The sequence below is a fragment of the Phocoena phocoena genome, chromosome 7 (genome assembly GCF_963924675.1).
Source record: "Phocoena phocoena chromosome 7, mPhoPho1.1, whole genome shotgun sequence".
Taxonomy (NCBI): Eukaryota; Metazoa; Chordata; class Mammalia; order Artiodactyla; family Phocoenidae; genus Phocoena; species Phocoena phocoena.
The window spans coordinates 60,570,030-60,584,743 of record NC_089225.1 but is presented as its reverse complement, the minus strand read 5'-3'; the positions used below and the strand labels follow the sequence as shown (position 1 = coordinate 60,584,743).

Here is a 14,714-nt window from a genome sequence, read left to right as displayed (position 1 = left end):
TATCCATATTCATTTGCCTAGACTAGTGTGAATCATTTTATTATTTTTTTTTTTTTTTTTTTTTTTTTTGCGGTACGCGGGCCTCTCTCTGTTGTGGCCTCTCCCGTTGCGGAGCACAGGCTCCGGACGCGCAGGTCCAGCGGCCATGGCTCACGGGCCCAGCCGCTCCGCGGCACGCGGGATCCTCCCGGACCGGGGCACGAACCCACGTCCCCTGCATCGGCAGGCGGACTCTCAACCACTGCGCCACCAGGGAAGCCCGTGAATCATTTTAATTATTGTTTACTCTTAAATGCTTTTGGTTCACACCTCGAACAATTCATACTATAGCACAAAATGAAATCTTACTACTAGAGAAAGTTCTTCATTGATTAAAAAAAAGTAGAAATTTACATAGCTAGAGTTGGATAATGTATTCTGAATTTAAGTATAATTGAATTTGACTGCATGTATATATGTATATATAAACATATATAGTGTGTGTGCAGAAATTGTATGATAGTGTTTCTTACAAGATTGTTCATCTCATTCCTCATTTTTACACCCATGATAAATTTGGGATAAATTTAATCATTTTATTTGGTCATTTGACACTTACTTGATTTGAATGCTATGACATGCTATAACATAAAATGACAAAGCCTGGGAAAGTTTTGCTTGGCTCAGAAGCCAAACTGATCATATAAAAAGTAAGAAAGACTCAAATAAAAGTAACTCTGTGGCCTTCATTTAAAAATCTTTCTTTTCACAATGCAGGAAGAACACAGGTGGGGAAAAAATGTTGTAATAACTTCTCTTTCTTCTGATGTTTTACTTTCTTAGAAAAACCAAGCCCACCCGAAAAACTTGGAGTAACAAGTGTATCCAAAGATAGTGTTTCCCTGGCCTGGTTGAAGCCAGAACATGATGGTGGAAGCAGAATTGTACATTATGTCATTGAAGCACTAGAAAAAGGACAGAAAAATTGGGTGAGATGTGCAGTGGTAAAGTCAACCCATCATGTCATTTCTGGTCTGAGGGAGAATTCTGAATACTTTTTCCGGGTGTTTGCTGAAAATCAAGCTGGTCTGAGTGACCCAAGAGAGCTTCTGCTTCCTGTCCTTGTAAAGGAGCAGCTAGGTATGTCTAATTTTATGCAGAAGCAAAATTTGAAATTACTTGCATTGACTTAAGTTAATTTGCAAGAAAACGTTTTTCACCTTCACCTTCCATACTCTTATTTTTCAGAACCACCTGAAATTGACATGAAGAACTTCCCAAGTCATACCGTCTATGTTAGATCTGGTTCAAACCTTAAAGTCGATATTCCAATTTCTGGAAAACCACTGCCCAAAGTGACCTTATCAAGAGATGGTGTCCCGCTGAAAGCAACCATGAGATTTAACACTGAAATTACTGCTGAGAACCTGACCATCAATCTCAAAGAAAGCATTGCTGCTGATGCTGGAAGATATGAGATCACTGCTGCCAACTCCAGTGGAACAACCAAAGCTTTCATTAACATCGTCATACTGGACAGGCCTGGTCCCGCAACTGGCCCTGTTGTGATTAGTGATGTAACTGAAGAGAGCGTGACTCTCAAGTGGGAGCCACCTAAGTATGATGGTGGAAGTCAGGTTACCAATTACATTGTACTCAAGAGAGAGACAAGTACTGCAGTATGGACTGAAGTGTCTGCGACAGTTGCAAGAACCATGATTAAAGTCATGAAACTGAGCACAGGACAAGAATACCAATTCCGCATCAAGGCAGAAAACCGCTTTGGCATCAGTGATCACATAGATTCGGCTTGTGTGGTTGTCAAACTACCATACAGTAAGTTGTCAAACTTTTCAAAGATCCCAGGTTTCCATATACATAAATGTTTTAAATGTCTGTATTAACCTGTGGGATTTCTCTCTTTTGTAGCAACACCTGGACCGCCATCTACACCATGGGTCACTAAAGTCACTCGAGAAAGTATCACCGTGGGCTGGCATGAACCAGTGTCCAGTGGAGGCAGTGCAGTTATAGGCTATCACCTGGAAATGAAAGACAGAAACTCTATCTTATGGCAGAAAGCCAACAAAATGGTCATCCGCACCACTCACTTCACAGTCACAACCATCAGTGCTGGACTTGTCTACGAATTCAGGGTGTATGCAGAAAATGCTGCTGGTATTGGAAAACCCAGCCATCCTTCAGAACCAGTCCTAGCCATTGATGCCTGCGGTATGTATTTGTCATTAGAAGGACAGTTCTCACTACTTAAAAACGCAAACCTTCTTTCTGCAAAGCAAAATAATGTTGAAATAAGTGCCACTAATCTGCTTCCTGTCATTACCACAGAACCCCCAAGAAATGTCCGTATCACTGATGTTTCAAAGAACTCTGTCAACCTTTCGTGGCAACAACCAGCTTATGATGGAGGAAGCAAGATTACAGGCTACATTGTTGAGAGACGAGACCTTCCAGATGGCAGATGGGCCAAGGCCAGCTTCACCAACGTTACCGAGACTCAACTCACTGTCTCTGGCTTGACTCAGAATTCCCAGTACGAATTCCGTGTCTTTGCTAGAAATGCTGTCGGTTCCATCAGCAATCCATCCGAGGTTGCAGGCCCCATTACATGCATCGATTCTTATGGTAAGCATTTTTAGCAGTTTGAATCCCAACAGCAATTTAACTCAGTATTTTGTCTTACTTTTGTGGTCCTAATCTGTAGGATAACTTTTACTATGTACGTTGTTAGACTTTTAGAAGAAATTATGAATTAGCTGTGAGTCGTAGGAAAATTCCATAACCCCTCCAGGCCTCTTGACGTAACTGTAAAACATGAGATTTGGACTACAGGATACCTAAAGAGCTTTCTGACTTCAACCTTTCAAGATGCTTTGATTACATGAGTTGGTGTTTTCACTCTTCTGTTTAAAATTTTCAGCATCAATAATTAAAACCATGGTTGAATGCCCAGAGAATATTCCTCTGAAATAAGTGAAAGACTAAACAGAGGCGTTAATGATGATAATATTAGCAGCAGCTAACATTTACTGGGTACTTGCCATGAATTCTCTCCCCTAGTTCTAACAGCCTTAAGATAAGCCCATTTTACAGAAGAGAAACTGAGGTTTAGAGCACTTATATAACTTCCCCAACATCAAGCAGCTCATTAACAATAGGGTGGGTCTTCAAACAGACAGACTCCAGAATTCTCTCTACATGGCTGTCAGTCCAAAATACACACACTTGACCATTCTGGAAAATAAGTGGCACATTCAACTCAACAGTGCTTTGAAAATTAAAATTTCATGAGAGTTAGGTACCCTGTGACACTTTTTCTAAAAGTCCCCATTTTCAAGGAGGAGTCTCTACGGTATCTGGGCAAAAGAATCCACTCCCATCCTCATGCTGAGAATCCCAGGGCTTCTCTTTATGAACCAGGCTTTGTAGACACTGAGTCAGTATTTGTGAGACTGTGAAGCAAGTCAAATTAATTCTGTTTCTCAAAAACTTTAAGGAGCCTGGCAGAAAATCAGTCCAGGGAAGTTTACAGCTCTGTGAGTAGATAATTCAGAATTCAAGGGTCTGATGTGAAATGCCCCCACTTGGATACCAGTGAACTGGGAAGGGAAAATAAAAAGAATCAGAGGTAGTCAGAGGAAGGAGAGCTAGAATAAAAGAAAACATATAATTCAGCTTCTGCAATGATGCTCTCACTGCCATATCCCATCGCATCACTGGAATAAAACACCTGATAGATGTTAAAATACATTTCAAAGGCATTTAAGTCCCTGTGCAATTAGTGCAGTGTCACTGGGGTACAGAGCTTACTCGCAGTCTTTCTTCCCCATCTGTGATAAAAGAGTGGCTTGTAAAATTAAATGTAAAATATAAACAGTATTAGAACTACTTCGTGTGTATTATTTAATAAAGGCCAATGAGCTTACTTTGAAGTTGCTGCAATTATTTATTTCATCCTTGTGATTTTCTAAATATTTCTCATCTGTTTTTCTTGAAGGTGGACCCGTAATTGATTTGCCTCTAGAATATACAGAAGTTGTCAAATACAGAGCAGGTACATCTGTGAAGCTCAGAGCTGGCATTTCTGGCAAACCTGAGCCTATAATTGAGTGGTATAAAGATGATAAAGAGTTACAAACCAGTGCACTGGTGTGTGTCGAAAATACCACTGACCTTGCAGCTATACTCATCAAAGATGCAACTCGCCTTAACAGTGGAAGCTATGAATTAAAACTAAGGAATGCCATAGGCTCAGCCTCAGCCACCATCAGAGTGCAGATCCTTGGTAGGTGGTGAATACAGGCCCACATCATATTTTGTTTGCCTAAAACTTAATAATTTTAAATTAGAAGCCTTTTAAAATTTACTAATATACCATTTTGTTTTTTCATTCACAGACAAACCAGGACCTCCAGGTGGACCAATTGAATTTAAGACCGTCACTGCTACAAAGATAACTCTTCTCTGGCAGCCTCCAGCGGATGATGGCGGTGCAAAAGTCACTCACTACATCGTGGAAAAGCGTGAGACAAGCCGCGTCGTGTGGTCTATGGTGTCTGAAAATTTGGAAGAGTACATCATTACGACCACCAAGATTATCAAAGGAAATGAATACATCTTCCGGGTTCGCGCTGTGAACAAATACGGAATTGGTGATGCACTGGAATCTCACCCAGTGGTAGCAAAGAATGCATTTGGTGAGACATGATTTCATTAGAAAACTAAAATCAAATACCTGAAAATTTAAAAATAAATATAAACTGGGAATTCCCTGGCGGTCCAGTGGTTAGGACTTGGCACTTTCACTGCCGAGGCACGGATTCGATCCCCGGTTGGGGAACTAAGATCCCTCAAGCCATGCAACGCAGCCAATACATACATACATACATACATACTATTCTGCTAGCTTATGAATATGTTTTCAGAGCTTGATTGACTTTTATTTTCTTGTTCATCATATTGCTTCTCATTATCATCCTTTTCACCAGGTAGAAAGTATAATAAATGAAACTAATATTCTTAGATAGGATTTGAAGATTAAAAGGTAGAATTTATCAGTAATGTTGATCCTTTGAACTCATTTTCCTCTTCCTTTCTAAACAGTCACACCTGGGCCTCCGAGCGTGCCAGAGGTGACAAAGATAACCAAGAATTCGATGACTGTTGTCTGGAACAGGCCAGTTGCAGATGGTGGTAGTGACATAAGCGGCTATTTCCTTGAGAAACGAGACAAGAAGAGTCTGGGATGGTTTAAAGTCCTAAAGGAGACTATCCGTGACACCAGACAGAAAGTGACAGGACTCATGGAACACAGTGACTATCAATACCGAGTTTGTGCTATAAATGCTGCTGGACAGGGTCCATTTTCTGAACCATCTGACTTCTACAAAGCTGCTGATCCTATTGGTAAGTGTGGTGTCTTCACCTATGTCTTCTTTCATGTCACCAAACTGTACACGATTATGTAATTACGGTACTGTGATTGGCCATGCCAGATCCTCCAGGCCCACCGGCTAAGATAAGAATTGAAGATTCAACTAAATCGTCCATCACTCTTGGCTGGAGTAAGCCGGTCTACGATGGGGGCAGTGCTGTTACTGGATATGTTGTTGGCATGAGACAAGGAGAGGAAGAGGAATGGACTGTTGTCTCTACAAAAGGAGAGGTCAGAACTACAGAGTATGTGGTATCTAACCTGAAACCTGGAGTCAATTACTACTTCCAGGTATCCGCTGTAAACTGTGCCGGACAAGGGGAACCTATAGAAATGACTGAACCCGTACAGGCCAAAGATATACTTGGTACGTACCTACTGGTATGATTGTGTTTTTATTTTTTTAATAGAGGAAATCACTCATTTCCTTGCTTTAAAATTCATTGTATATGCCCATTTTATGTCTACAGAGGAACCAGAGATCGACCTAGATGTGGCTTTCAGGACCTCCATTATAGCTAAAGCCGGTGAAGACGTACAAGTGTTGATTCCCTTCAAAGGCAGACCTCCACCTACTGTCACATGGAGAAAAGATGAGAAGAATCTTGGCAGTGATGCCAGATACAGCATTCAAAACACTGATTCATCTTCATTACTCACTATTCCTCAAGTCACTCGCAATGATACGGGCAAATATATTCTCACAATAGAAAATGGCGTTGGTCAGCCAACGTCTTCAACTGTGAGCGTTAAAGTGCTTGATACACCAGCTGCCTGCCAGAAACTACAGATTAAACATGTTTCTCGAGGCACAGTCACATTGCTCTGGGAGTCTCCTCTCATTGACGGAGGATCTCCCATAATTAACTACATCATTGAGAAGAAAGATGCCACCAAGAGAACATGGTCTTCAGTGTCACACAAGTGTTCTAGCACATCCTTTAAGGTAACAGATTTGTCAGAGAAAACGCCATTCTTCTTCAGAGTTCTTGCAGAAAATGAAATTGGAATCGGGGAACCCTGTGAAACTACAGAGCCAGTGAAGGCTGCCGAAGTACCAGCTCCTATACGCGATCTCTCAGTGAAAGACTCAACAAAAACATCTGTTACCCTGAGCTGGACCAAGCCTGACTTTGATGGTGGTAGTGTCATCACAGATTATACTGTGGAAAGGAAAGGTGAAGGCGAACAAACATGGTCACATGCTGGCGTAAGTAAGACATGTGAAATTGAGGTTAGCCAACTCAAGGAACATTCAGTCCTGGAATTCAGAGTGTCTGCCAGAAATGAGAAAGGACTGAGTGATGGCGTCACTACTGGGCCAATTACAGTGAAAGAACTTGTAATTCCACCGCAAGTTGACCTGTCAGAAATCCCTGGGGCACAAGTCACTGTGAGAATTGGGCATAATGTGCACCTCGAGCTACCTTATAAAGGAAAACCTAAACCATCTATCAGTTGGCTGAAAGACAGTTTGCCGTTGAAAGAAAGCGAACGTGTTCGTTTGAGTAAAACTGAAAACAAACTTACTTTGAGTATTAAGAACGCAAAGAAGGAGAATGGAGGGAAATACACCATTATTCTCGATAACGCAGTTTGTCGAAACTCATTTCCCATTACAATCATCACACTCGGCCCACCATCAAAGCCCAAAGGGCCCATTCGATTTGATGAAGTCAAGGCTGACAGTGTCATCATATCATGGGATGTGCCCGATGACGATGGAGGAGGAGAAATTACCTGTTACAGCATTGAGAAGCGAGAAGCTTCACAAACTAATTGGAAGATGGTGTGTTCCAGTGTTGCCCGGACAACTTTCAAAGTTCCTAATCTAGTCAAAGATGCTGAATACCAGTTTAGAGTTAGGGCAGAAAATAGATATGGAGTCAGCCAGCCACTTGACTCAAACATCATTGTGGCAAAACACCAGTTCAGGATTCCTGGCCCCCCAGGAAAGCCAGTTACATACAATGTGACTTCTGATGGCATGTCCCTAAGTTGGGATGCTCCAGTTTATGATGGCGGTTCAGAGGTTACTGGATACCATGTTGAAAAGAAAGAAAGAAATAGCATCCTGTGGCAAAGAATTAACACATCACCGATATCTGGAAGAGAACATAGAGCTACTGGACTAATGGAAGGCCTGGATTACCAGTTCCGTGTATACGCTGAAAATTCTGCCGGCCTAAGCTCACCTAGTGACCCAAGCAAATTTACCTTAGCTGTTTCCCCAGTAGGTAAGTGACCGAGGATTATTCAAATATATTTAATTCCACAACTGAATGTGTTAGTGACAACTCAAACACTGCTTTTCTTCCACGTATCACCTTCTCACATATTTCCTAGCCACTAGAGAGCTGGTCAGGTAAAGCAAGGGGGATGATTTTAAATCAGTCTAAAAGAGCAATTTAAAATTCTTTTTTTAAAGACTCTGATACAAAAAAAAAATTGCAATTAATGGCTAAAATGAGTTTGGGGGATTTATTTATTTTCCTTCTACTGAAGATTAAGAGTTGATTACAGAAATAACGATGCCTTTAACTTGCATCTAATTTATAGACCCACCCGGCACTCCTGACTACATTGATGTCACCCGGGAAACCATCACTCTGAAATGGAACCCACCACTGCGTGATGGAGGCAGTAAGATTGTGGCCTACAACATCGAGAAACGGCAAGGGAGCGATCACTGGACCAGATGCAACTTTAGTGATGTCAGCGAATGCCAGTACACGGCAACAGGACTTAGTCCTGGGGATCGATATGAGTTCAGAATACTTGCAAGAAACGCTGTTGGAACCATAAGCCCGCCCTCACAGTCTTCTGGCGTTATTATGACAAGGGACGAAAATGGTAAGCATTTACAACCAATTTCCAATGTAACTAAGAGCATTCACATTTAAAAAAAAAATATATATATATATATATATTGGGGGGGGGGCTGGTCTATAAAAATGGGAAGAGAAACAACATTTCATACAGATTACCAAAGGTTGTTAGGTGGATGAATTCGATTTTCTACCTTTCAGATGAAGAGAAGAAAAAAATGTAATTAGCATCAATTCTTTTTACCACGTCTACTATTTCATTTCCATATAAATAGCATGCAAGTGGGAATGAGTTTTTAGCTTTGTGATTTCAGTCATTTATAATAAATGAAGAAAAAAAGGTCCCAAGAATAACTGCCCCTCTCGACTGAAGTTACTAAAACACAACACAGGTCCAACAGCACAATTATCACCTTGCCTGAGTGCAGCTGATGGCCCCGCACAGGAACTTGTTTGAATATGCAGCAGTATCAGGAAGTAAATGATCCGTAAATGTTTCATTTCTCTTTTTACAAATGGAAATGCAAGATTAATAACATGACAGATATAACAAAGGCAATAACCTAATAATATGCAAATGTTTAACCCCATAGTCTAAATTCTCAACTATCAATCCTTTCAGAATAGCCTTTCGTATAAGCATTACCCTTTCAGGATTTATGATATGGTGCTAATGAAAAACATGCTATTTAAGTCTTTATTAAGCCAAACTAATGCATATTGTCTCTTTCTTTTGTAGTTGCACCAATTGTAGAGTTTGGCCCTGAGTACTTTGATGGTGTCACTATTAAGTCTGGAGAGAGCCTTAGAATTAAAGCTTTGGTGCAAGGACGGCCAGTACCTCGAGTAACTTGGTTCAAAGATGGAGAAGAAATTGAGAAGAGGATGAATATGGAAATAACTGATGTCCTTGGATCCACCAGCCTCTTTGTTAGAGATGCTACTCGGGACCATCGTGGTGTATACAGAGTGGAAGCCAAAAATGCATCTGGCTCCACAAAAGCAGAAATTACAGTGAAAGTACAAGGTACTCATAAAATAGCTTCTTAATCTTACAATGTACAGGACTTGGATTAAAGACATGCCTGATTGCATTTTAATGGCCAAGGAGAAAGAAACTAACTCTGGAACCTTTTTCTTATAGATACACCAGGAAAACCAGTTGGGCCAATAAGATTCACCAGTATAACTGGCGAGAAGATGACCTTGTGGTGGGATGCTCCACTCAATGACGGCTGTGCTCCCGTATCGCACTACATCATTGAAAAACGGGAAACCAGCAGACTTGCTTGGGCGCTAATTGAGGATAATTGTGAAGCCCTCAGCTATACCGCCACTAAACTAATAACTGGCAATGAATACCAGTTCCGTATTTCTGCAGTCAACAAGTTTGGTGTTGGCAGGCCACTGGATTCTGACCCAGTGGTTGCTCAAATACAGTACAGTAAGCGACCATTTTTACTAAGTGGTACTATGTCATAAGGTTAACTTCCAAGCAAATGTGTCTAATTGGTTTCTTTCTTTCTTTGTTTTCATTTTACAGCTACTCCCGATTCCCCTGGCACTCCAGAACCTAGCAATGTAACAGGCAATAGCATTACCCTGACATGGGCAAGGCCAGAATCAGATGGTGGCAGTGAAATCCAACAGTACATCCTTGAAAGGAGAGAAAAGAAAAGCACACGATGGGTGAAAGTGATCAGCAAACGACCAATCTCTGAGACAAGATTCAAAGTCACCGGTCTGACAGAGGGCAATGAGTATGAATTCCATGTCATGGCTGAAAATGCTGCAGGAGTAGGACCTGCAAGTGGTATCTCAAGACTAATCAAATGTAGAGAGCCAGTCAACCCCCCAAGTGCTCCCACTGTGGTCAAAGTGACAGACACATCAAAGACAACCGTGAGCTTAGAATGGTCTAAGCCAGTGTTTGACGGAGGGATGGAGATAATTGGGTATATTATTGAAATGTGCAAAGCTGACTTAGGAGACTGGCACAAGGTGAATGCAGAAGGATGGGTGAAAACAAGATATACAGTTACTGATCTACAAGCAGGTGCAGAATACAAATTCCGGGTTAGTGCTGTCAATGGTGCTGGAAAAGGAGACAGCTGTGAAGTGACCGGCACCATTAAAGCAGTTGACCGATTATCAGCTCCTGAGTTAGACATCGATGCCAACTTCAAGCAGACTCATATTGTGAGAGCTGGGGCCAGTATTCGCCTCTTCATTGCCTATCAGGGTAGACCGACTCCGACAGCTGTGTGGAGCAAACCTGACTCTAACCTTAGCATTCGGGCTGATATCCATACAACAGACTCCTTCAGCACCCTCACCGTGGAAAACTGCAACCGAAACGACGCAGGGAAATATACCCTTACTGTGGAAAACAACAGCGGTAGTAAGTCAATCACATTCACCGTAAAGGTGCTAGACTCTCCAGGCCCACCTGGCCCAATTACCTTCAAGGATGTGACCCGGGGATCTGTTACATTGATGTGGGATGCCCCTCTCCTTGATGGGGGTGCCCGAATCCATCACTACGTGGTAGAGAAACGAGAAGCCAGTCGCCGTAGTTGGCAGGTAGTCAGTGAAAAATGCACTCGTCAGATCCTCAAGGTCAACGACCTGGTAGAAGGCGTTCCATACTATTTCCGTGTTTCTGCAGAAAATGAGTATGGTGTTGGTGAACCCTATGAAATGCCAGAACCAATGGTAGCCACAGAACAGCCTGCTCCACCAAAGAGACTTGATGTCATTGACACAAGCAAATCCTCTGTGGTCTTAGCTTGGCTTAAACCTGACCATGATGGAGGCAGCCGAATCTCTGGCTACCTGCTCGAAATGAGACAAAAGGGATCTGACTTCTGGGTTGAAGCTGGTCACACCAAACAGCTGACTTTCACGGTGGAGCACCTCACTGAGAACACTGAATATGAATTCCGCGTGAAGGCCAAGAATGATGCTGGCTACAGTGAACCCAGGGAAGCCTTCTCTTCTGTCATCATCAAGGAGCCTCAAATTGAGCCCACAGCTGATCTCACTGGTATTACCAATCAGCTCATAACTTGCAAAGCAGGCAGCACGTTTACCATTGACGTGCCAATCAGTGGTCGTCCCGCCCCCAAAGTAACATGGAAGCTTGAAGAAATGAGACTTAAGGAGACAGATCGCGTGAGTATCACAACAACAAAAGACAGAACCACCCTGTCTGTAAAGGACAGCATGAGAGGTGACTCTGGGAGGTACTTCCTGACCCTGGAAAATACAGCTGGTGTTAAAACATTTACCATCACAGTTGTGGTCATTGGAAGGCCAGGTCCAGTAACTGGCCCCATTGAAGTCTCATCTGTCTCAGCTGAATCATGCGTCCTGTCATGGGCTGAACCTAAAGATGATGGAGGCACCGATATTACTAATTACATAGTTGAAAAGCGTGAGTCAGGCACAACAGCTTGGCAGCTTGTCAATTCCAGCGTCAAGCGCACTCAGATTAAAGTCACTCATCTCACAAAATACATGGAATATTCTTTCCGTGTCAGTTCAGAGAACAGATTTGGTGTCAGCAAGCCTCTGGAATCAGCACCAATCGTTGCTGAGCATCCATTTGGTAAGAAAAATAGAAATCGTATTTCCAAGTCTCTATTATTAAATCTTTCCCCTGAATTTTATAAAACTATATTCATATTTGATACCTTTGCTTATATTTAGTCCCACCAAGTGCACCTACCAGACCTGAGGTCTACCATGTGTCTGCCAATGCCATGTCTATTCGCTGGGAAGAACCCTATCATGATGGTGGCAGTAAAGTCATCGGCTACTGGGTTGAGAAGAAAGAACGTAACACCATTCTTTGGGTGAAAGAAAACAAACTGCCATGCTTAGAGTGCAACTACAAAGTGACCAGTTTGGTAGAAGGACTGGAGTATCAGTTCAGAACGTATGCACTCAATGCCGCAGGCGTTAGCAAAGCCAGTGAAGCATCAAGACCTATGATGGCTCAAAACCCAGTTGGTAGGTATCAGAATTTAAGGGTACATTTGTTTATCACCATCATCACCATCATCGTCATCATTATTGGTACTAGCAAGATTCAGAGTTGCATTTAACCTTACTTTTGCATCCCTTCCAGATGCACCAGGAAGACCAGAGGTGACAGATGTCACCAGATCAACGGTGTCACTGATTTGGTCTGCCCCAGTGTATGATGGAGGCAGCAAGGTTGTAGGCTACATCATAGAGCGTAAGCCAGTCAGTGAAGTTGGAGATGGTCGCTGGCTCAAGTGCAACTACACCATTGTATCTGACAATTTCTTCACCATTACTGCTCTCAGTGAAGGAGACACTTATGAATTCCGTGTGTTGGCCAAGAATGCAGCAGGCGTAATTAGCAAAGGATCAGAATCTACAGGCCCCATCACTTGCCGAGATGAATACGGTAAAGAATAGTCAATGCTCTCCTTTTAAGTTATCACAATTTCTGTAACAATAAACTGTCGTATATTCATTCACATCTATTTTGCCTGTGACAGCTCCACCCAAAGCCGAACTCGATGCCAGATTACAGGGTGATCTGGTTACCATCAGAGCAGGCTCGGATCTTGTTCTCGATGCTGCAGTTGGTGGCAAACCTGAACCCAAAATTATCTGGACCAAAGGGGACAAGGAACTAGATCTCTGTGAAAAAGTCTCTCTGCAGTACACTGGCAAACGAGCAACTGCTGTGATCAAGTTCTGTGACAGAAGTGACAGTGGAAGATACACTTTAACGGTGAAGAATGCCAGTGGGACCAAGGCCGTGTCTGTCGTGGTCAAAGTTCTCGGTAAGTACGTCAAACGATCTTTGATTTTCATAGCTTTCTCAAGCGTGGGCAGAAAGAAACACCTTCCTCATTGCTCGTCCTGACACCTGTTTCAGATTCCCCGGGCCCATGTGGAAAGCTCACCGTCAGCAGAGTAACAGAGGAGAAGTGCACTTTAGCCTGGAGCCTTCCTCAGGAAGATGGAGGTGCAGAAATAACTCACTACATCGTGGAAAGACGCGAGACTAGCAGACTCAACTGGGTGATTGTGGAAGGCGAATGCCCAACCCTATCCTATGTGGTTACCAGACTCATCAAGAACAACGAATACATATTCCGAGTGCGGGCAGTAAACAAATATGGCCCTGGTGTGCCTGCTGAATCAGAGCCCATTGTCGCCAGAAACTCCTTCAGTGAGTATTAACACTCAAACAGTTCAGCAGTTGAAATGTAATGGGATCGGGGAGAAGGGAGGACAGTCATAGCAATAGTGATTTTGTGCGATTCTGATCATCCTTTTATTTTCATAAAAATATAAACAGCTATTCCATCACAACCTGGCATACCTGAAGAAGTTGGGGCTGGCAAAGAGCATATCATCATTCAGTGGACAAAACCTGAATCTGACGGTGGCAACGAGATCAGCAACTATCTAGTAGACAAACGTGAGAAGAAGAGCTTGCGCTGGACACGTGTGAACAAAGACCATGTGGTGTATGATACCAGGCTGAAGGTGACTAGCCTGATGGAAGGTTGTGATTACCAGTTCCGGGTGACCGCAGTAAATGCTGCTGGTAACAGCGAACCCAGCGAAGCTTCCAACTTTATCTCTTGCAGAGAACCATCATGTGAGTTCCAAGAATCATAAATAACCCTAATGCCCATCAAAACCACATTACGAATAATTTTCCAACATGCCATTTCCAGTAACTTGTAGAATTTGTGAATGGCCTAGAAAGTCATATGCTTATTAGAAGGATCTTAAATACAGCCTAAGACAGAAAACATTTCAACTACTACTTCTGTCAATAAGTTAGCAGTTACATTGCTAAAAATTGTTGCAGCATTTTCCAATCTGTGATAAAAATAAAGTATTCTACTACCGATATGAAAGGGATGTATTTTGCAAATCTTCCTAAGAATGGAGAGAATTTTGTTGTAATGATAATAACTACTGAAAAGAAAAAAAGACAACATCTCTTTTAAGAGGCTTAGCAGAGCATAAAGCTTCTTGTATTTTAGTAAGCACCTAACAAAATAATTGTCACAAAAGCTTCAGAAATAAGTGGCAAATCCTTGTACAAAGTTTAAGCCCAAGAACTAAAAGGAATAAATCACTTGGATTGAATCGAGGAAGTAGAAGAAACTTATTCCTGTACTTATTAGCAATGTAGAGGTGACAAGTGATATTAACCCTGTTGAAAGCTGAGCAACTAAAGAAAAGTCCCTGAGAATGGGTGCTGTTAGCAGTGAGCTTAGCAGGACACAGCATAGTTAGCCAAAGTGGCCAGAAAGAAACATCTACCTTTCTAAAGAAGTTTAACTCTTAAAACAATAATAATAGTAATAATAGAGCATACAGTGCTATCCTGCAACATCAGAAGAGCCTAGTTACAAAGAGTATCTTGGTGAGTGTGGACAAAGAACGGT

The 14,714-nt window shown here is 42.2% G+C and overlaps 1 protein-coding gene across 1 annotated transcript in view; it reads left to right on the top strand.

Annotated features, from left to right (window-relative positions):
* The window catches only part of TTN (titin), a 285,745-nt gene that overhangs the window by 252,938 nt on the left and 18,093 nt on the right, over positions 1–14,714 (top strand). The window contains exons 277-294 of the mRNA XM_065880462.1: positions 823–1,119; positions 1,228–1,815; positions 1,909–2,211; positions 2,329–2,625; positions 3,998–4,285; positions 4,398–4,697; positions 5,104–5,406; positions 5,496–5,801; positions 5,905–7,671; positions 7,994–8,287; positions 9,002–9,289; positions 9,407–9,706; positions 9,806–11,872; positions 11,974–12,276; positions 12,395–12,700; positions 12,795–13,085; positions 13,181–13,477; positions 13,607–13,912. Coding sequence (XP_065736534.1) covers positions 823–1,119; positions 1,228–1,815; positions 1,909–2,211; positions 2,329–2,625; positions 3,998–4,285; positions 4,398–4,697; positions 5,104–5,406; positions 5,496–5,801; positions 5,905–7,671; positions 7,994–8,287; positions 9,002–9,289; positions 9,407–9,706; positions 9,806–11,872; positions 11,974–12,276; positions 12,395–12,700; positions 12,795–13,085; positions 13,181–13,477; positions 13,607–13,912 — 8,901 coding nt within the window. The remainder of the gene's footprint in view (positions 1–822; positions 1,120–1,227; positions 1,816–1,908; positions 2,212–2,328; positions 2,626–3,997; positions 4,286–4,397; positions 4,698–5,103; positions 5,407–5,495; positions 5,802–5,904; positions 7,672–7,993; positions 8,288–9,001; positions 9,290–9,406; positions 9,707–9,805; positions 11,873–11,973; positions 12,277–12,394; positions 12,701–12,794; positions 13,086–13,180; positions 13,478–13,606; positions 13,913–14,714) is intronic.